Source organism: Artemia sp. Qi Xiang Cuo, chromosome 21, assembly GCF_049724085.1.
Source record: "Artemia sp. Qi Xiang Cuo chromosome 21, ASM4972408v1, whole genome shotgun sequence".
In the NCBI taxonomy this organism is placed as follows: domain Eukaryota; kingdom Metazoa; phylum Arthropoda; class Branchiopoda; order Anostraca; family Artemiidae; genus Artemia; species Artemia sp. Qi Xiang Cuo.
In genome coordinates, this window is record NC_142814.1 from 38301866 (window position 1) to 38325489 (window position 23624).

The 23624-nt window shown below is 36.1% G+C and overlaps 1 protein-coding gene across 1 annotated transcript in view; it reads left to right on the forward strand.

Annotated features, from left to right (window-relative positions):
* The first annotated feature begins 1667 nt into the window (after nt 1-1667).
* Nucleotides 1668-23624, forward strand: part of LOC148939517 (sodium channel protein para-like) — a 352192-nt gene continuing 330235 nt past the window's right edge. The window contains 2 exon segments of the mRNA XM_089106716.1: nt 1668-1779; nt 14516-14761. Coding sequence (XP_088962842.1) covers nt 14612-14761 — 150 coding nt within the window. The 5' untranslated portion in view covers nt 1668-1779; nt 14516-14611.

Below are 23624 nucleotides of genomic sequence, written 5' to 3' on the forward strand. Positions count from 1 at the left end.
AAAATGATTTTCCTTGTTTTGGGGTTTTGGGACGAGTTTTTTTTTTAATTTTTTTTTTTTTTTTGGCTTTGGGATCTTATGATGAGGTTTTTGTTAATGGTGTTTGCAATGGTGCATTTTTTATCACGATGTTTTCAAGGGTTCAGGATATTTGAGAAGCTTCGACAAATTCTTTTCCCATCGAAATTGAGTTATTATAATCGAAATTTTCGTTCCTGAATCAATTTCAAATGGGGTTCTTCCTCACTTGACAGTTTTTCACGAAGCGCGGTTTTGAATTTTCAGCTACTATGGGGCTAGAGTTCACTTATTACTTGGTTGATCCTAAGGGAGCAATATGATCAAGTTTGAAAATCTGGACAGAGTTTATGTTTGCATCCTTGGTGGAATTGTATCTATTCAACCAAGGTATCTTAATGTAATAAGGATTGTGAAAATAAAATTTTATTTATTGATTTGGCTAAGTGGAAATATAAGCAATTAAATATATCTTTTAAAAATTAGGAGAAATTTGGAATTTGGTTCCTAATGAAAAGACCTCCATCTACATTAGGCAGTTACTGACAGTAGTGGGTGCAAAAAAAAGAAGAAAAAAACGGTTAGAAACATATGGCGCCAAATAGCTTAAGGAGGTACAGCTTCCTTTGAAGGTGTAGTCGTCTTTGGGAATGCACATATTGCTAATGTCTACTTTTTACAGACGAAAAGTGTTACCAAAGTTGATTTAATTTGTTTTGCTTATTTATTTTTACGGTTCAACGTGCCAACACTGACAAAAATGTGGCACTACCCTAGAAACTTCATAGTTTTGAAAGAAAAAAGGAAAGTTCTTGAAAATTACGGTTTTCAGGAATGAATCGAGCTAAGAAGGGTTAGAGAGACAAAAAGTTTTTATTTTGGTGTCCTTGGTACCAAAAGATAATATACCTACCGTTTAACAGCAGTCTTTGGGCTGATGTTAATCAACAAGCAATTGATGCTTTAGTTTTTAATTTAACTAATTAGTTTTGGTTGTTCATTTTTAAGGTTCAACGTGTCAACAGTGACAAAAATATGGTATTGCTGAAAAACTTCATAATTTTAAACTCCATAAGAAAAACTATTATATGATTGTAATTTTCAAGCACGAATAAACCTAAGTTGGGCTCAAGGTTTAAAAAATGTTTTTATTTTCGCGTGCTTGGCATTTTAAACTTCCAAACTTTGTTTTATGTGTCTGAACTTCGGCTTTCCGCAAGGTTCAGCATGTTTAAAAATGAAGTCCCATTAATCTTCAAAGATCATTCTTTCAATGTTTCAGAATCAAATTCACAGAATTAAAGTTCTGGGGTTCTCTCTAAAAAAAAATTCTTTAACTTTCTTAGATCTGTACTCCCTACCTAATAATACTTGATTCTGTAATGGCTTAGCCTTTTTAATTGTCCTTTAAATTTCATTGAGTTTTGAAACGACCTGGGATAGTCCTGACGTTCTAAAGTTTGAATCAATAGCCAGCAGTGGATTTGTGGTGCAAAGTTAAAAAGCCTGCGCAATTGTTATACGTTCTACTGCTGTCTTCAACATATCGACTTTAGGACGGATATGAAGAAGTCCCATGTTTCGGGAACTTTTTAGGGAAAAATCCCTATTGCTGGATAGTGGTCTTTCCAATTACAGGGACAATAGTGGAAATAACCACTAAATTATGTAGTGTTGAGATAGTGTTTAAGTTGTCTTGAGTTAGGGATACAATTTTTTAGAACACTTGCTTAAAGTTGTTGGATATCAATTATTGAAACAGTTAAGTATACTATATCCTGTTATGCATAAGATTTTTTAATATTATTAAAAAATCTTACATAATCTAAAAACTTTATTTTAGTTTTAATTATAATCTTAACTATAACCTAAACATAAGAGAAACTATAATCTAGAAATTATTATTAATTGCATTAATCTAAAAATCTTAAGTAAAAATCTTAATCTCATGGATTGTTGTGCATAATCTGCTGCCTGAAAAAAAAACTTAAGGGAGTTCTTACAAAGTCTGACTACAATTCTTGAACGAATTATTCATATAAAAATTGTATACTACCTCCCTGGAAAAAATGTAGCAAAATCGCATGTGAGTGTTCATTAGGAAGTGGAACAAGTTTTTGCTCAGTTACTACTACTACTAACAACTCACCGTAGCACCAAGCCACCTGAGGCCAACACAGTTACGTTCTCTCCTCCTCCATCCCAATAAATTAAAATCCTCCCTTTTAACACCCTCCCAGAAAGTCCCTATTTCCCTTGTATCTTTCCTTACGACATCCTTCCACCCCAACCGAGGACATCCTGCTTTCGTTTAGCCGCAGACAGTTAGCCGAAATGGACAATCTTTGGCAATCTTTCATACTTTCCCCGCAGAAAGTACCCTAGCCATCTCAACATTTCTCTCTTTAATAGCCCTAGAAAGTGGGATTGAACCACCCTTCTCATACAACCTTCTGCTTGAAATACAATCAGTCAGTCATGTGCCCAAAACGACCTGTAGGCAATTTCTTTGTAAAACATCTAGCAAATCTTCCTCCGTTTTTTGGAGCGCCCGTGCTTCAGAACCATACTTGACCACTGTAGCTTCGAATATTCTAATATTTGGTCGCATACATATCTTCCTATTCTTATAAACTTTTTTCAACTGTGAAAAACTTGAGCCTTGGCTGTTCTATTTTTAACATCTTCACTGCTCCCATCGTCTTTACTAGTAATTAAACAAAATAACAAGTTTTTTCAACTGAAAGTAAGGAGCAACATTAAAACTTAAAACGAACAGAAATTCTTAAGTATGTGAGGGGGTTCAGCCCCTAGTCAATACCTCGCTCTTTACGCTAAAGTTCAAATTTTGTTCCAGTTTTTTATGAATGACCCTTTAATCACAAAGGCCGTTTAATTAGAATCGATAGCTCTTTTGAAAGAACTAAAAAAAACTTTAGCGTAAAGAGTGAGGTATTGAATAGGGGTGAACGCCCTCATATACGTTATAATTTCTGTTCGTTTAAGTTTTAATGTTGCTCCTTACTTTCAGTTGAAAAAACTTCTTTTTTTATTTAGTTTCTGATCGTTTTTAAATAAGGCTGGGAAATCCGGCGCCCCCTTCATTGAAACGTCACTTCCCCCATGAAAAAATCTTCCATGGAAAGATCCTCCAACGTAACCTACTCTTCCTTTGATTCTGCTTTAAGCAGTCACATCCTCCAGCCCCTCCCCCAGAAAAAAACCCTCCTGAAAAGGTTTGTATACTTCCCGACAACCAATAAGTATATGTAAACAATGGGCAAAGTTCATAACTTGCAACCCTTCCCCCGGGAACTGTGGGGGATTAAGTCATCCTCAAATACATATTTATTAGATTGTCGACTATGCTGAATAAAAAGGCTATCTAAAAATTTTGATCTGGCGAATTCGGGAAAAAAATGAGCGTGTCAGGGGGCCTAGTTGCCCTCCAATTTTTTTGGTCACTTAAAAGGGAACTAGAACTTTTAAGTTCCGTTGAAATGAGCCCTCTCACAATATTCTAGGACTACTGGATCGATACGATCACCCCTGGGAAAAAAACAAACAAATAAACACACATCCGTGAACTTTTTTCTGGCAAAGAAAATACAAAATTCCACATTTTTGCAGATATGAGCTTGAAAAGTCTACAGTAGGGTTTTCTGATAAGCTGAATCTGATGGCTTGATTTTTCATTAATATTCTATCACTTTTAGGGGGTTTTTCCCCTTTTTTCAAAAATAACGCAAGTTTTTTCAGGCTCGTAACTTTTGATGGGTAAGACTAAACTTGACGAAACTTGTATGTTTGAAATCAGCATAAGAATTCGATTCTTTTGATGTATCTACTGGTATCAAAATTCCGGTTTTTAGAGTCTCGGTTACTATTGAGCCGGGTCGCTCCTTACTTACAGTTCATTACCACGAACTGTTTGATACTACCTAGATAAGTGAAGCTGTTCACTTGATCGATCTTTTCGCTTCCCAACGTCACCTTTTCATCTTCACTTATTCCTAGCCTTAATGACTTATTCTTCCTAACATTCATTTTCAAACCTATTCTAGCACCCTGAACTCGAAAACCTCTGAAAATTCATTCATTTGCTCACACTTTCATTTAGAATGCTCAAATCATCAGCATAATCTAAGCCCAGGAAAGTTTTTACTTCCCAATTTGATTCCGTGCTCTCATTGCTTTTACTGTGTTCCTAAAGACAAATTCCATCAAAATGATCCATATAAATTGGGATAGAACCAGGGGCGTCATTTTGAGGAGCACGGGGGGAGTTGCCGCCCCCCAATAACTTGAAAAATAACAATTATATAGCACAAGCCCCTTGACTATCTGGATATTCACCCCTCTTGTCCCCCAAATAAAAATGCTGGTGCTACTCCCCTGGACAGAAAAAAACCTGGTTAACTCTTGATTTGAAACGAAACCAGCTTCTAGCCTCATTTCCTTCCTTAACCGTAGCAGCGTTATTCTTTTACATAGGTCTAATCACTTTAATGTAGTTTTCTGGTGTATCATACAAGGAAGACCTTTGCTAAAGCTCATCTATCAGCTGAATCAACGGATTGTTCATAATCTATAAGTCTAAGGACTGAAGGTGTTTGATGACTTTCGCACATTTGAATTATTAATCGAAGAGTGAAAGTTTGGTCGACACATACTCTAGCCTTTTCAAAACGGCACTACTCATCCCTTAAAAGTTTTTCTACAAAATCTCCAAGTCTAAAAAGTATAATTATAGTAAGTAATTTGCTACCTTCAGAAGCTAGGCTAATGCCTCTATAATTATCATACTCACTCTTGTCAACTTTCGGTACTTGTGCATTTTATGGTCCACACCGCTAAGTCAAGTTTGGTTAATGCTAGTGAGATATAATAAAATAGAATAAATATATAATAGTTTAGAAACAAATTTGAGCTATATATTTGCACATTAGGGGGGGGGGGGTTGTAAAGCATTGCATATATTAAATACGTAACCTAACCTAGGTACCTTCACCCCCTCCTAAACGCCCCCCCCCAAAGAAAAAGCAGTTTAAATATTATAAACGCAATGAAAACAGCGCTTTGCATTCCATTTCTCTATTGCAAATACCCGTTTGATGGGTATCCATTAGTAGTTCCTCGTACAATATATAGCGGTGTATACCATAAAGTACACAAGAACCCAATTTTCTTATAAAGGGGTCTAATTAGGGTTTTCCTAAAATTGTTAGGTTCTCTCCCCCTTTTACAAACCACATTCATGACGTTCAGTAACATAATTCTATCCGCTTTTAAGAAACTCATCTATCCCACTATCAACACCTGGGGCCTTATTATTTTGAATTTTTTTAGTACTGTCACTAATTCATCCTCACAAAATAAATCTTCCTTCACAGCCGAGGTGTCACAAACTTCTTTATTTTCCTCCATATCTTTTCCTGTAACTCTGTCACGGTTTAGCATATTCTCAAAATGTTCTGCTCATCCCTCTTTAAATGTTTCCTTATCATCAACTGTGGCTCCGTTCCACCCTTTAACAAGTCTAAACACCCTTTAACAAGTCTCTAGACAAGTCTAGATGCACAACTTTCTCTCAATTCCATCTTTGAAATTTTTGTCCATGGCCTCCACTTCCCACCTCCTTAGTTCATATTTATCTCAAAATTTGTATCTGTTGCATTTGGGAAAAAATAGGGGCCAGTGGCCTACCGACTATTTTTAACTCTTTAAAGGTACTAGAACTTCCGATTTCCAATCGAATGAACTGCAACCGAAGTGTATTCGACGACCCCTTTCATATAAATGGCCTCTGGGGAAAAAAATTGATAATAATAAAGTATTGTAGCCGTATGGCCTTTACTATAGGCAACGCTATAGCGTTGCCTCTGATTCCGGTGGTAATTCGTATCACACTAGGAATAAGTTTACTTTTGTACATATTAGAAATGTTATGGGATCTGTCATCAATGTATAAATAAGGATAAGATTTAGTAATAAGGATAAGATTTTTCTGGTACACCTCAATTTTCAGTAATTTTCAAATCTTTCTAGGTTGGAAATCTTTAATATCTTTAACTAATCTTTAATTTTTTCTTATTTTCAGATAGACGTCCTGTCTATCTGATTTAAGATGTATTTAACTGTTTATCACTGCGGCTTATTATTTTTTTGTTACAATTTTGTTTCTAGTTCTACAGAGTACCGTTGAAGCTATAAATAATCCTAAATATTTTAACTGGAGAGCTTAAAAATTGACACTGTAGAAGATGGATGAAATAATTTTAGAAAAATAATTTGTGAAGTTGCTAATGATGTCTTGGGGAAGAATGTTAGGAACGCTACTATGAATATTAGTAAAAATACTTTATTTTTAAAAGAGAGGAGGATGGGCTTTTACAAGAAATATCTGAGTAATAGATAACATGAAAATATATATGGTTCTATATGGTTCTATATGGTAATACATATATGGTTCTTATGGAAGGGATGCTCGTATAAACTTCACAGAGGGCTCATTTGATTGGAAATCGAAAGTTCTAGTTCACTTTTAAGAGTGAAAAGAGGTCGGAGGGCAACTAGACCCCCTCTATGCCCCTTTTTCCTCAAAGCCATCCGATAAGGACTTTGAGACAGCCGTTTAAAAAAAAAATAGTTCAAAGGTCAGATAACAAAATTCAGGCATCGATACAACCCCCCAGGGCCCAGGGTCAGGCGTTATAAGTTATGTCCTGGGGGCGTATATGGTTCTTATGAAAATTATGCTCGTATAAAATTCAGAGAGAGCTCATTTGATTGGAAATTGAATGTTTGAAATCACTTTTTAAGACTCAAGAGAGATCTGAGGGTAACTAGCCCCCCCCCCCCGCTTTTTCTCCAAACCCTTATGACAAAAATTTTGAGATGACCACTTCGTTAAAAATACTTCAAAGGTCAGATAAGAAAAACCCCGATGTCTATACAACTCCCCAGGGCATGGGGCAGGCGTTATAAGTTATGCGCTGAGGGTATATATGATTCTTATGGAAGGGTTGCTCGTATAAACTTCAAAGAGGGCTCATTTGATTGGAAATTGAAAGTTCTAGTTTAGTTTTTAAGAGTCAAAAATGATCCAAAAATCTGAGGGCAACCAATGCCCCCCCCCACTCCCAAGCCCTTTTTTCCTAAACCCATCGGATAATGATTTTGAGATGGTCATTTTGTTAAAAGCAGCTCAAAGGTCAGATAAGAAAAACTCATGGGTCGACGCAACCCCTCCAGGCCCCGGGGTCAGACGTTCTAATTTATGCTCAGGGGGCATGTATGATTTCATTGAAGGGATGCTCGTATAAACTTCGGAAAGGGCTCATTTGACTGGAAATTGAAAGTTCTAGTTTACTTTTTAAGAGTCAAAAGATTTCGGAGGGAAACTAGTCCCCCTTGCCGCCACACCCTATTTCCCTCAGACCCTTCCGATAAGATCTTTGAGATAGCCATTTTTTTGAATGGTTCAGATATCATATAGCGAAAACTCCGGGGTCGACACAATCCCCCAGGGCCCGGGGGCGGGATTTGTAAGTTATAACCTGGGGTATACATTATTGTTATGGAAGGGGCGCACGTATAAACTTTAGAGAGGGCTCATTTGATTGGAAATTGAAAGTTCTAGTTAAGTTTTTAAGTAGTCAAAAGAGATCAGAGGGCAACTAGCTCCCACACACCTTCCCCCCCCCCCCCCAAATGCATCCGATAAAAATTTTGAGATAGCCATTTGTTAAAAATAGTTTAAAGGTTAGATAACCAAAACCTCGGAGTCAACACAACCCCGAGGGCAGGCGTTGTAAGTTATGCCCTTGGGACATATATGGTTCTTATGGAAGGGGTGCTGGTATAACAAAGAAAGCTCATTTGAGTGGAAATTGACATTTGGAGTTCACTTTTTAAGCGTCAAAAAGATCAGAGGGCAATTAGCCCCCTACGCCCGTTTTTACCCAAATCCATCCAATACAAATTTTGAGATGCACATTTTTTAAAACAACTCAAAGGTCAGATAACAAAACTCCAGTGTCGAGACAACCCCCAGGGCCTGGGGGCAGGTGTTGTAAGTTATGTCCATGGGGCATATATGGTTCTTATGAAAGGGATGCTCGTATAAACTTCAAATAGGGCTTAGTTGATTGGAAACTGAAAGTTCTAGTCCACTTTTTAAGAGTCAAAAGGGATCCGAGGGCAACCAGCGCCTCCGCGCCCTTTTCCCTAAATCCATCCGATAAAAAATTTTTATATACCCGTTTCGTAAAAAATAGTTCAAAGGTCAGATAAGAAAAACTCCGGTGTCAACGCAACCCCCCAGGGCCCGGGGGCAGGCGTTTGTAAGTTATGCTCTGGGGACATATCTGGTTCTTATGGAAGGGACGCTCGTATACACTTTTGAGAGGGCTCATTTGATTGGAAATTGAAAGTTCTAGTTCACTTTTAAGATTTGAAAGAAATGTGGAGGCAACTAGCCCCCCCCCTAACCCTTTTCCCCCAAACCCATCCGATACAAATTTTGAGATAGTCATTTATTTTAAATAGTTCTAACATCAGATAACGAAAACTCCAGGGTCAACAACCCCTTCCCCCCCCCCCCCAGAGCCCGGGAGAAAGTGTTTCCAGCTTTCACAACTTGCTAAGATTGGGCAAGAAGAGCACCGTAAGGTAGCCCAAAAGAATGCTGGCTGTGTCTACTGTGAGCGTTTATCCATATGCCCGGAGTTATGCCCAGAGGTGTATAAGGTTTTTATGTAAGGTGTGGTCGTAAAAACTTCGAAGGTAGCTCATTTTCACAAAAATCTAGTGATCTTTCAAATTATCTTTCAATTATCAGATCAAAAGAGATTCGAGCGCAACTAGCTCCTCTTAGCCCCTTTTTCCCCAAATCCGTCCTATACAAACTTTGAGATAGACATTTTTTAAAACGGTTCAAACATCAGATAACAAAAACTCCGGGGTCGACACAACCCCCCAAAATTCAAAGGTGGCTCATTTGATTGGAAATTGAAAGTTCTGGTTACCTTTTTTATGAGTCAAAAGTCAACGGAGGGCATCTACCCTCCCCCGACACAAACGCCCTCTTTTCCCCAAATGCATCAAATGAAAATTTAGAGACGACGAGTTTGTTTGAAATAGTCCAACGATAAAAAAAGAAAAAACTTGGTTGTCAACTTAACCCCCCCCTCCTCCTCAGGGCCAGGGCAAGGGTTGTAACACATGCCATGGGGACATATAAGGTTTATATGGAAGAGATGGTCGTATAAACTCTGGAGGGGACTCAAATGATTAGAAATTGAAAGTTCTAATTCACCTTTTAAGAACCAAAAGTGATCCGATGGTGAATAGCCCCCCTCCCTCCCAACCTTCATTTCCCCAAATGCGTCCAACCGAATTTTTTATATAGTTGTTTTGTTTAAAATAGACCAAAGATACTATAACAAAAACTCCAGGGATAAAACAGCTCCCCTTCCAGAATCTGGGGGCAAGTTCTGCAAAAAGTGCTGTAAAATCAGAATTTCTAGTGCCCTTCTCAAGAGTCGAAATTTATTGGAGGGAAATTAGCCCCCCCCCCAGGCCCTGTTTCCCCAAATGCATCCCATCAAAATTTTGAGATAACTATTCTGTTCAAAATAGTTTAAAGATCAAATAACAAAAACTCCGGGGTCGACATATCCCCCCAGAGCCTGGGGGCAAATGTAGTAAGCTATGCCCCGACGGCACATAAGGTTTTATTTAAGGGGTGGTCGCATAAATTTCAGAGATGGCTCGTTTGATTGGAAATTGAAAGTTCTAGTTACCTTTTTAGAGACATCAAAAGTGATCGGAGGGTATCTACCCCCACCACGCCTTTTCCCCCAAATACATCCGATAAAAATTCTGAGATAGCTATTTTGTTCAAAATAGTCCAAAATTCAAATTACTATAAATTAGGGGTTGAGAAATCCTCCATAGCACCCGGGACAAGAATTGTAACTTATGTAAGTTGTCAAGAATCGAACATGATAAAAAAGTAACAACCCCACCACCTGGTGCCTTTTTTCCCCAAATGCATCTTATCCAAATTTTGAAATAGCCATTTTGTTCAAAACAGTCCAAAATTCAAATTACTATAAAAAGGGTTGTGAAATCTTCCCTAGCCCCCGGGGCAAGGATTGTAAGAATATAGAGTTATGTGGAAGGGGTGGTCATATTAACTTTGAAGGGGGCTTTTTCGATCGGAAATTGAAACTTCTAGCTCTTTTTTAATAGATAAAAGTGATCACTGGCCTACTAGCCCACACCCCAATTTCCCAAAGGGCATCCGGTCAAAATGTAGAGAGTGCCATTTTGTTGAAAATAGTTCAAAAGTCAAATAACTATGCTTCCAGGGTTGACCCCCTCCCCAGCGCCAGGGAAATGGCTCTGATTTACGGAACTTAATTATTGTTACTTTGATGCTTTGATACTTGGATTATATAATTTATAAAATAACTTTGGTGTATAGTGCAAGGACGATAAGTTGTGCAAGTTGCTTATTGTTACTTTGATACTTTGTTTACTTTGATATCTTGTTAAATTTGATCCTTTATTTACTTTGATAGTTTGGTACTTTGATATTGTTACTTTGATACTAGTTTTGATACTTTGATGAAAGTTTGATGTTAAAAAAACAAACAAAAAAAAAATATTATTTTGAAATAAGGAGTTTTTTAAGAACTTGAAACTTTTTGCAATGAAAAAAAAAATTAATTTAAAAAAATTTCCGAAAGTTTCTTTCCGAAAGTAATGGGGCTATCTACTTCTAATGAATGTTGTGTTCACTACAAACAAGAGCGTGGCTACCGCCGTTTCCCAAACGGTAAAAGCATCATTCTCTTGCTTAAATAATCAATTCTCTTACTTAGAATTATCATTCTCTTAATTAAGTGGCTACAAAGTTCTGCAAAATTAATTTAACTTTTTGTTATTGTAATAATTGGGAGAACAAAATTCAAAGACAAGTGAAAATTGGATTAAGAGTTGGCTGTTTAATCGCAGTCGTCTTCAGGGTGAAAGCGTTATGTAATAGTGTCTTCACTGCTTTTATGTACTTCAAATTTGCCTAAGAGACTACCTCTCCATCCTCAATCCACGTTTCTGTAATGCTCTGATGTATTAGGGGTGTTTTAATCAAACTCCTAAACCACTTCCTAAATACGGAAGTGTCTTTTCAGGACGGTTTTTTTTTACATTAAAGAATTCACCCTCAACCTCAACCTAAAAGAAAAAACTCAAACTTATGAGAGAGCTAAAGTGGCGAAATTTTCGGATTTGGAATCAGCACATATTTTTTTGTTGAAAGAATCAGTGAAAGAAGTGAAAGAATCATTTGTGTAGCAATTTGTTTGAGGTTGACCCCTTTTTTCACAATTTTCCTAGAATCTCTTCCCCAACCTCCCTCTTTTTCAAAGCTTTAAGCTTCAAACAATTCGTTTGACTTTAAACATTTAGTTTCATGCTCATCAACGAAAAAGGAGCGTAGAAATGACATATCTAATCACATTTGCTGGCGTTTACTCAATCAACATTTTTTGCCTCAGCCTCAAATTCAACCTAAAAAAATTCAAATTTCTGAAAAAGCTAGAGCGTAAACTCTTAGGGTTCTGAATCAGCAATATTTTTTAGTTGTATAGTAAAAGAATCATTTGTATAACAACTTGTTTGAGGTCAAACAACATTTTGACTAGACAACACTTAAAATTATCATTCTCTTACTTAAGCGGCTATAAGGTTCTGCAAATTAGTTTACCGTTTTTTTTTTGTTATGATAATTGGGAGAACAGAATTCCAACACAAGTGAGAATTGGATTAAGGATTGTTTGCTAGACCGCGGTCGTTTTCAGGGAGAAATTTTTCTTCTTCTCCTGGAAAAATGTATGTAGCTGCTCATGATAAAGGACAAATCTGTACTAATTGATGACTACGGTAAGATTTAGTGAGCTGATTATATATGTTTTGCTAACAAAAAGAATTGTTAGTGTACCAAAAACATCAATAAAAACATTTTTTTGTTTCCTGGACCCATAGTAAGTCTGTTCAAACAAGAAACCTGCGATTTCCAAGATTCTTATTTTGGTGGTTTCAAATAATGAAGTTCTTAGGGCAGTAAGCTTTCATATTTTCATCAGTGTTGCCATCAGTGCCATGAAAATAAACAAGTGAAAACTAATTAGCTAAATTTGCCAACACTTCGCCAGTAAAATTCAAATATTGACAATATGCTGATCTCTAAGACAACAATACCTTCAAAAGAAAAGCTTTACCTTCAGAGCTGTTTGGTACCATATGTACTGTTTATGTACATATCTACTGTGTACTATTACATATGTATGCTATGTGCGTATATACTCTGTACACACGCACTGTTGCATATGTACTGTGTACTGTCACATATGTACGTTATGTACATATGTGCCATATTGTACTGTTTGGTATCTTATTTTTTGCTTTATTTTTCATTTGGTACTTTTTCCAACCGAAAATTTCATAACTACACATAGTGGTCTTTCAAACAGTTCGTGGTAACGAACTGTAAGTAAGGAGCGACCCGGCTCAATGGTAACCGAAACTCTAAAAAACGGGATTTTGATACCAATAGATACATCAAAAGAATCAGATTTTAATTCTGATTTCAAATATATAAGTTTCATTAAGTTTAATCTTACCCATTAAAAGTTACGTGCCTGAGAAAATTTGGCTGATTTTCGAAAAAAGGGGGAAAGACCCCCTAAAAGTTATAGAACCTTAATGAAAATCACACCATCATATTCAGCGTATCAGAGAACCCTACTGTAGAGTTTTCAAGCTCCTATCTACAAACAAGTGGAATTTTCCATTTTTTGCCAGAAGAAAGATCACGGATGCGGGTTTATTTGTTTGTTTGTTTGTTTGTTTGTTTGTTTTTTTTTTTTTCCCAGGGGTGATCGTATTGACCCAGTGGTCCTAGAATATCATAAGAGGCCTCATTGGAACGGAAATTAACAGTTCTAGTGCCCTTTTTAAGTGACAAAAAAAAATAGAGGGCAACTAGGCCCCCTCCCACGCTCATTGTTTTCCCAAAGTCACCCGATCAAAATTTTGAGATAGCCATTTTGTTCACCATGGTCGAAAATATGATAAAAATGTCTTTTAGGATGACTTGATCCCCCAAAGTCCCCAGGGGAGGGCTGAAAGTTATGAACTTTACTCAATGTTAACATATAGTATTGGTTATTGGGAAGTATACAGACTTTTTCAGAGGAGATTTTTTCTGGTAGGTGGGGGAAGGAGAGGGTCGGGGGCTATATGGAAGGATCTTTCCATGAAGGAAGTTTTCATGGGGGAAGGGACATTGCTATGAAGGGGGCGCCGGATTTCCCAGCATTATTAAAGAAAAAGATCAGGAATTAAATAAAAAAACAAGTTTTTCAACTGATCAACTGATTGTGATTAAGAGGTTATTTTTAAAGAACTGGAAAAAAAATTCGAACTATAGTTTAAAGAGCAGGGTATTGACTAGGGGCGAACCCCCTAATATACGTGTTAAAAATTTATGAATATAGAAGTTCGTTACGTAAGTTAATTCTAAGTTACGTATATTTATTACTAATAAAAACGTTCGTAAATAAAATTAAACAAGTTTCGAGAAAGCCATTTAACCAAATATAATATGCAAATTTTGTTTTAATTATTCATGTACGGTGAGCCAAAATCAAAACCTGCATTAATTCAAAAACGTTCAAAAATTAAATAAAAAAAACAAGTTTTTTTAACTGAAAGTAAGGAACGACGTTAAAACTTAAAACGAACAGAAATTATTCCGTATATGAAGGGGCTGTCCCCTCCTCAACGCCTCGCTCTTTACACTAAAGTTTGACTTTCTCACAACTCTATTTTTTTAAACAATAAAAAAACTTTAGCGTAAAGAGCGAGGCGTTGAGGAGGGGACAGCCCCCTTCATATACGGAATAATTTCTGTTCGTTTTAAGTTTTAACGTCGTTCCTTACTTTCAGTTAAAAAAACTTGTTTTTTTTATTTAATTTCATTAAAGATTCAGTTCCCGGTTATTCCTGTTTTTCAAAGACATATAGCTGTATATGCTTCGATTTAACCAATTCAAACAATTAGGTCTCATTTCGGATGTCCTTGATGCTTGAACACATTAAAAGTTTGTATAAACTATGGAAAAATTATTTAGAAATTATTAACACATCCCTTGTTGCTCACTTTAGCACTGGCGGATCCAGGGAGCCTGGGGGGGAACCGAGCCCCCTAAGATTTTTCCTGGCACCCTTATTGCTTTTTTGTTCTGTTTATAGCTCTTTTTTTATAAATAATTTTTTTAATTTGGTTAATTATTGGTGCCCTTCTCTTATTGGCCCCCCATGGTTTCATTATTATAATGTAGATTAACATTTCTTTAAAGATGTGCCTTTAACAGAAAACCCTGTTACTCTTACTTGCCTCAATAACATATGTTCAACTTTTCAGGAAGTTCCTCAATGGATACAGAGGAGGAATGAGTCATGACTGACTTATTTCAAAAGGCCGTGTCAAACTGGCGGTGAAATCTGGAAATTTGCCGAAATGGACGATGGTGAAAATGCGGCCCCGAAAATTCGGGTTATCCCGCCTTATAATCCATTCACTAGAGAGAGTATGATTAAGATTGAACAACGAAAAGCAGAGGAACTGGCAAAGAAGAATGAGAAAAAGAGGAGGCGAGAAGAGGGGGAGGTAATGGTGCTCAAAAATAACTAATGCTTATTGCGGATTGAGCTATCTAAAGACAGCGTGCAACAATAGTTCATTTATTTTTTAAAGCTATTGATATATTTTTTTTTAGTATTTATTTCGGAATATTTAGCCAAACTGCTAATTCGTTTATAATTTATACTAGACCCCAAAAACCTAATTAGTCCACATGGACACATTCCAAACACATGTATACATATTTATATATATATATATATATATATATATATATATATATATATATATATATATATATATATATATATATATATATATATATATATATATATATATATATATATATATATATATATATATATATATATCCTCCCTATAGGAAAACAATACTTTTAAATTATTGTCTATTAATATTTTATATATTATATTGATAATTTGAAAGTAAAATTATTCATATCATTACCTAGAATCAAATTAGATATGAGACTTTTCGTTATCGTTCCATACATTATCATGTTTTTACAGGGATAGGGGATTAAGTATATAAGTATGACGGCACTAGACCTTTAAGGTCCAAACCGGTGGTGCTGATCTCCGTTTCGTGGCCCTTCAGCCAGGAAGTGCAACGGGGGGTGGGGCGAGCAATATTAGGGATAGGGGGTTAGCCCATAGCTCCTCTTAGTCCCTTTTTCCACAAATTCGTCCTATACAAATTTTGAGACAGCCATTTTGTAAAATAATTCAAACATCAGATAACAAAAACTACGGGGTCGACACAACCCCCCAAACTTCAAAAGTGGCTCATTTGATTGGAAATTGAAAATTCTAGTTACCTTTTTTATGAGTCAAAAGTCAACGGAGGGGATCTACCCTCCCCTAACACAAACGCCCTCTTTTCCCCAAATGCATCAAATGAAAATTTTGGGAGAGGGTGTTTGTTTGAATAGCCCAACGATAAAATAAAAAAAGACTTGGTTTTCAACTTAATGCCCCCCAGGGCCAAGGGAAGGGTTGTAACATATGCCGTGGGGGCATATAAGGTTTATTTGGAAAAGATGGTCGTATAAACTTTGGAGGGGACTCAAATGATTAGAAATTGAAAGTTCTAATTCAACATTTAAGAGTCAAAAGTGATTATATATATACATATATATATATATATATATATATATATATATATATATATATATATATATATATATATATATATATATATATATATATATATATATATATATATATATGAACCATTCGTTGTTTATCCCATTGAACGTGGTTAACGAGCTTAGTTCGGCCTTAAAAACGCTACAGACTTTGCAGATAGTTTAAATAAGCAGGAGGTATAACTACTACTACTACTACTAACAACAACTCACCGCAGCACCAAGCCGCCTGAGGCCAACACAGCTACGGACGCTCCTCCTCCATCCCAATCTATTCAAAACCTCCCTTTTTACACCCGATCATGAAGTTCCCATTTCCTTTACATCTTTCTTTATGATGTCCTCACATCCCAGAAATGGATGCCCAGCTATCTGTTTAGCCCTAGATTTTGGGCCGATCAGACCAATCTTCGGAAGTCTGTCTTCCTTCATCCGCAAAACGTGCCCTAGCCACCTCAACCATTCTTCCATTATAGCCCTAGAGAGTGGTATTGAACCCCATTTATCGTACAGCCCATTGTTTTAAATACGGTCAATCAGCCGGGTACCCAGAATAATCCGTAGGCAGTTTCTCTGGAAAACATCTAGCAAATCTTCATCCACTTTTCTGAGCGCCCATGCTTCAGAGCCATACTTGACCACTGTCATCACTGTAGCTTATAATGTTCTAATATTGGTTTGCAGACTTATCTTCTTATTCTTCCAAACTTTTTTTTAACTGTGAAGAACACCCTGAGCCTTGACTATTCTACTTTTGACATCTTCACTGCTCCCACCATCTTTACTAATAATACTACCAAGGTAAGTGAAGCTGTCCACCTTATCAATCTTTTCATTACTCAACTTAACCTTTTCATCTCCACTTATTCCTAGCTTTAGTGACTTAGTCTTCTTAACATTAATTTTCAAACCTATTCTAGCACCCTGAACTCTCAAAAGACCAAAGCTGTTTGACAAATCAGGTACTTCTCAATTATTTACCTAAGAGTCAAAATGTGGTGGAAATATTACCTACCCTTCCTAAAACCGCACCGTTATTCTATTGAACCTTTTATCATAGTATCTGTCAGTTAAAAAACGTATCATACTACTAAGCAATTTACTACCTACAGAAACCAGACTAATCCTTCGATAATTACCACACTCACTTTTATCACCTTTTTTATTAAGTGGCTTAATTAAGGTTTTCCTAAAATCATTAGGTACTTCCCCTCTTTCAAAATTCATATTCATAATCTTCAGTAACTTATTTCTAACCTCAGAGCCACCATATTTAAAAAACTCATTTACCACCCTATCAGCACCTGGAGCCTTATTAATTTTTAGTCCTTTTAGTACCGTCGCTAATTCCTCCTCACAAAACAAATCCTCCTTCCCATCCAATGTATCACAAACTTTTTCATTTTCCTCTATATCTTTTCCTTCAACTCTATGTCGGTTAAGCAAATTTTCAAAATGCTCGGCCCATCTCTCTTTAGTTTTTTCCTTATCGCTAATTGCGGCCCCATTCCTATCTTTAACTGGGCCAAGTCCGCATTGACTATTCCTTCTCAATTTCTTAACATGCCAGTACAATATTTTACTATTATGCCGTCTAGCTGCATCTTCCAGATCCTTGGCAATCTTATCCATGGCCTCCACTTCACACCTCCTTAGTTCATATTTTAATGCTTTCTCCACTTTCTTTACATTCCTTTTGTTTTCATATGATCTATCACTAAGGTAATTCTTGGACAAGTCCTTTCTCCTTTCTATCAAACATAAAGCTTTTTCACTAATATTCTTAGCTGCAGCTTTCTTCCCTAAGACGCCTTCAACAACTTCACATTATCCCAACCATCTTCCACATTATCAAATTTTAAAATCTCAAGTTTAGTATTCAACTGTTCCTGGAAAGTGTCTCTCAAATTCTTATTTTGGAGTCTACCAACATCATAACTTCCCTGGAAGTAGTTACCCTTCCAATATTTCAGTTTTAAATTAACCCTTGACACTACTAGATGGGGATCTTTACTTTTAACATCAATAACGGCACTCCTATATACCCTAGTATATTGTATTGATCCTGCCAGTCTTCGGTTTACAATAACATAATCAATAAGGTTTGCTTTCTTACCATCATGGGAATACCATGTTAACTTATGAGCCATTTTATGACCAATCACCGTATTGGTTATAACTAGATTGTTATACCTACAGAATTGCAAAATTCTGTAGCCATTACTGTTTTCTGTTCCTACACAAAATTTACTTAGGCTAGGATATCATCTATCCCTATTTCTACCGACCTGGGCGTTAAAATCTCCCAGTAAATACCTCATATTTCTACCTCGTACCCAGTCTATTTGCTCCTGTAACTGTAAGTAAAATTCATCTGAGTCACTAGTATCTCCGTCAGTCGTTTCTACAGGGGCATATACTACTAGAACTGATACCCTGAACTTTTTAGTCATAAAATGAGCAATTAGTATTCTATTATTAGGAGGTATAAAGTAAGACAAAAATAGAATAAATGAATAAGGATAATTTTTCAGCCGATGAAAACTAGAAATTTATTCAAATAGCCCTATCTGACTGAGATTCCACCGTATTCAGCACGAGCACAAGAAAAGTAGAAGAAAATGCACAAAAACAAAATAATAACATTAACCTTAAAATAGCCAAAATATTTGTAATATTCTCTTCTTTTGACTGGCTGAAAAGCTTTTGTTGTTTGTTTGCGCCAAGTTTTCTTTTTTATATCATGTTTAGCCAAATTGGTATTCAGGTGTACCAACTCAAGCGAGTGTCAGAGGAGGGAGTGGTTTTTTCTTTTAGTGAAAATAAGGGAAAGGTATTTTTCAGATTTAGGGGGGTTCCAAATCTATTTTCTTATACATCATTTTCTTGAAAAAAAAACCAAAGAAGGCTATCAAAATATTAAAAAAGATAAAACTTTTGGGGCGGACTAATTTCCTATTGGTGATCCTGGTGGTCTGACAGCTGATTCATAAGTAAAAGCTATATTTTTCTTTTATGCTTTACAAAGGGTCAATTGCAAAACTTTTTTTGTAGGGAAAGAATCCCTCGTAAAAAAGTGGGACTCGCCTTGAAAAGGCTTTTTGATAATTGGTTACGCCCATCGTCTACTATTGCTCTGGCTATCCCTACTGCAGCAATCCCATAACATGCAAGGAAATAGTCTAATATTTATTATGGGGTAATTCTTCTTTTGGCAATTAGTTTAGAAATATTTAGAAAAAGAAGATTTTGAAACAAAACTAAAAAGCTTTATTAAATCAAAAAGACGCAGAAATAAAGTCATTTAATAATTCAAAAACAAATGAGCAGAAATACTATCAACGAATAAATGAGACCCAAAACGAACAGGAACTGCAACGAATAATCAAGTCAAAAAAATGACCTCGAAGAAAAGTAGTTCTTACCGGAGTCAGAGTAGGCCAGAACTCAAATTACTTACAAAGAATTGATTTTTTTACAACGTAGAAGATAAAGGGAAAACTTACAAAATCTAAAATAATTTATCTAGGATACGTTCTGCGGATGAAGGATGACAGATTGCCCAAGATCTCCCTTGTTCAGCAACCATCTAAGGCTGAACGAAAAGTAGGTCACCCCTGAATGGGCTGGGGGATGTCGCAAGCAAAGATTTAAGAGAAAAGGGAACTTCTTGGGAGGGTGTAAAGAGGGATACTATGAATAGATTGTGATGGAGGAGGAGTGTGTGTAGCTGTGTGGGCCTCGGGCAGCCTGCTGTTGTAGCGACTTGGTAGTAGTAGCAATAGTAGTAGTAGTAGTAGTAGATTCTACTAAGGGTTTGAGGTTCCTGTGAGGTTCTTTGTGGCAAGCTGATATTATCAAAACTTTTTCTTACATAATGACCTAAATTTCTATAAAAATAAGAAATCTCCTATTTTTGTATATTTCTATACACTTTTCAACGTAAATTTTTAATAGGAAAAAAATCCAGAGCAAATTTATATCTTCCTTCGAAGGTATAAAATTTGATAATGCTTTATCTAGATAATGCTAGATAATGCTTTATCTAGCATTAAAAATGCTAGATAAAGCTTTGGGCGTGACAGCAGTTAGGGCGTGACAGCATATGAAAGTGGTAAATACCTGGTTCTATTCACTTTCGCATTTTTTTTTCTATCCCCGTCTTTCGAATAAAATGATGCTGAAGAATATTTGGATTAACCAACTGTTTCGATTATATCTTACAGTTTGTGAGAAATTGTTTCTTCCGAGGTTGGATAATTCCCATTTTTCCAATTCGATGGGTCTATCTCTTTTATAAGATTTATAGGCTTATAGTGGGATTTTTTTTCACAAGGAAAAAAGAGTCTATGAGAGTTTACTGAGTGTTCACGCATTTTGTAGGTAAATAGAGATAAATTTAGGTATCAAGATCAATTCACTCTGAAAGATTTTGTACCGATAAAATCTAGTAGGATTTTCAAAATTAATCTTGATTGAATTACAATAAGAACGAACAAGCGAAAAAGATATTATCCAAAGGGCTCTCAATCAGTGGCGTGAATTTACAAAAATATGGGAGGGGGGGGGGGTAAACGTATTGTTCAAAATATAGGGAAGGGGCATTTTTTTGCATTTATTTCCTCTGCAGTTTGAAAAAGCATGTTTTTCAATGAAAGTACTAAAAAAGGCCCCCAACTAAAACCACTTCTGTCAGTGCTTCTACTAGCTCCAAACTTCCCGGCGTTACTCTGAATGAAAATTGGCATCTCCGAGATATCCCAAAAAATTAATGTTAAGAAAAATTGACGATCTGTATTTTGCACTAACGTTCGTGTATTTATGAACGTTAATCAGAGGCAACACTATAGCGTTGCCTATAGTAAAGGCCATACGGCTCTAATAATTTTTTTCCCAGAGGTATTTTATTTGAAAGGGGTATTCGTATGAACTCCGGAGGGCTTTCATTCAATTGGAAATTGGAAGTTCTAGTGCCCTATCTAAAAATCAAAAGTGATCGTAGGGCAACTACTCCCCCGTGCTTTCTTTCCCCAAATGCATCTTATAAAAATATTGAGATAACCATTTTTTTTTAAATAGTTCAGATCAGATATAAAAAAACAACTCTGGTGTCAACACAGCCCATCAGGGCCCTGAAGTAGGCGTTATAAGTTATGCCCTGGGCTTATATATGGTGCTTATGGAAGGTGTGCTCGTATAAACTTCAGAGAGGGCTCGTTTGACCGGAAATTGAAATATGTAGTTCCATTTTTAAGAGTCAAAATAGATCGGAGGGCAACAACCCCCCCCTCCACGCCATTTCTTCCAAAATCTATCCGATAAAAATTTTGTGATGGCCATTTTGTTAAAAATAGCTGTAACATTAGATAACAAAAACTCTGGGGTTGAAACAAACCCCCAAAGCCCAGGGCAAGAGTTTTAAGTTATGCCCCGGGGGCATATAAGGTTTTTATGTAATGGTTGATCGTATAAAGGCTGATGTGATTGGAAATTGATAGTTCTAGCTGCCTTTTTATGAGTAAAAATGGATCAGAGGGCATCTACTCCCCCTCCCCACACCCTTGTTTCTCCAAACCCATCTGATTAAAATTTAGAGATTGCCAGTTTGTTTGAAATAGTACAAGATAAGATAATAAAAATTTTGGGGTCAATTTACCCCTTCCCAGAACCCAGAGAATGTGTTATAAGTTATTCCCCGGGGAAGATTAGGTTTTACGTAAACGGTGGTCGTATAAACATCAGAGGTGACTTATTGTATTGGAAATTGGAAGTTCTAGCTACCTTTTTAGAGACATCAAAAGTGATCGACGTGCATATACCCCTTCCCCACACCTACCCATTTTCTCCAAATGCATCTAATCGGAATTCTTAGCCATTTTGTTTGGAATAGTCTAAAGATCAGATAAAAAAATTTCGGGGTCAACATAGCCCCCCTCGTAACCCAAGGGAAGGGTTGTAACTTATGCCCCGGTGGCATGTAAGTTTTTTTGAAGAGGCTGTCGTATAAACTTCGAAGGAGACTCAAATGATTAGAAATTGAAAGTTTTAGTTCCCTTTATAAGAGCCAAAAGTGATCCGATGGCATATAGCCTCTCGCCAACAAACCTAAGGTAATAAGGCTCCGATATTTGTTTTTTTTTTAATTCCAGAGGCACTTCCTATGAAAGGGATGGTCGTATAAACTTCGAAGGAGGCTCATTTAATTGGAAATTAGAAATTATGGTGCCCTTTTTAGGAGTCAAAAGTTATCGGAGGGAAAATACCCCCCTCACGTCCTTTTTTCCACAAATACATCCTATAAAAAAAAAGTTCAAAGATCAGACAACAAAACTCCGGAGTCGACGCAACCCCCAGTGCCCAGTGGCAGGTGTTTTAAGCTTTGCCTCTGGGGTATATAAGTTTTTATGTAAGGTTTGGTAGTATAAACTTCATAGATAGTTCATTTGATTGGATATTGAAAGTTTTGGTTACATTTTTAAGAGTCAAAAGGGATCGGAGGGCATCTAATCCCCCTCCACACACACCCTTTTTTCCTTAAATGCATCGGATCAATTTGAGATAGGATTTATCTTTGAAATAGTCAAAGGACCATATAACAAAAACTTCGGGATCAAAATCTCTCCCCCCAGAAATCGGGGGAACTAAGGGTTGTAACTTGTGTCCCGGGGGCATATAAGTTCTTATGGAAGAGATGGTCGTATAAACTTTGGAGAGGACTCAAAATGATTAGAAATTCGAATTTTTATTTCCCTTTATAATCGACAGCAATGGCAACTAGCCCCCCCCCCCCCCAACCATTTTTTCCTCAAATCCGTCTGATGAAATTTTTATATAGACATTTTCTTCAAAAAGATCAAAAATCATATAACAGATACTCCAGGGATGTCATCCAGGACTCCAGGGTTCAAAAGCCCTATGCTTTCTAAAATTCAGAATAAAGTTTAAACTTTACTAAAAAAAATTGTTTTTACGTTTTCTGCTTTAATAACTTTAAAAAATCGAAAATTAATTAAGATTTTAAGGAATAAGTATCAGCATATGTATATTAAACTGACAATACACGTTCATTTGAATTTTTTCAGTAAAGTGCAAATTTTATTCTGGCTTTTAGAAAGCATAAGGATGCTGAACCCCACTCATGTTAATTTCTGCTCTTTTTGAGTCTGACTCGGTTAATTATTGTAATTTCTGTTCGTTTTGGATTTTATTTATTTATTGATACTGATTTGTGGTAGTTGTATGCTTGGTAGACTATTTGATTCTATTTTTGTTCATTTTGTGTTTAATGGAGTTTTTTTTATAACAGCTTATTTGGTTGAACAAGTTTGTTTTTTTAATTAATTTCTGTTCGTTTTATATTGACACAGTCTTTTTCAGCGAAAAAGAAAAAAAAAATAGTTTCAATTTATCAGTTTTTTTTAAGGATTCATAGTTTGACATGCTATTCGTATGCTGGAAAATCTTTTTCGGCAATTTAAAACAACATAAACTCTTTGAAAATCATGACGCAAATAGCAGTGTTTAGTTTAGTCATATACATCCTGTATTTGACATAATAAATAAACTTAATACCATTCCCGAAAAATTTTATCTATGCTCTTTCACAGCCTGGATACACTTACAGTTTTTTGATTTAGTAAAATTCTAAAAGCAGAAATAGTAATAGAAGTAGCCCCGATAGTTTGAGCTTAATACCCTCAGTCGTCTTGGTATATTGCTGTGAT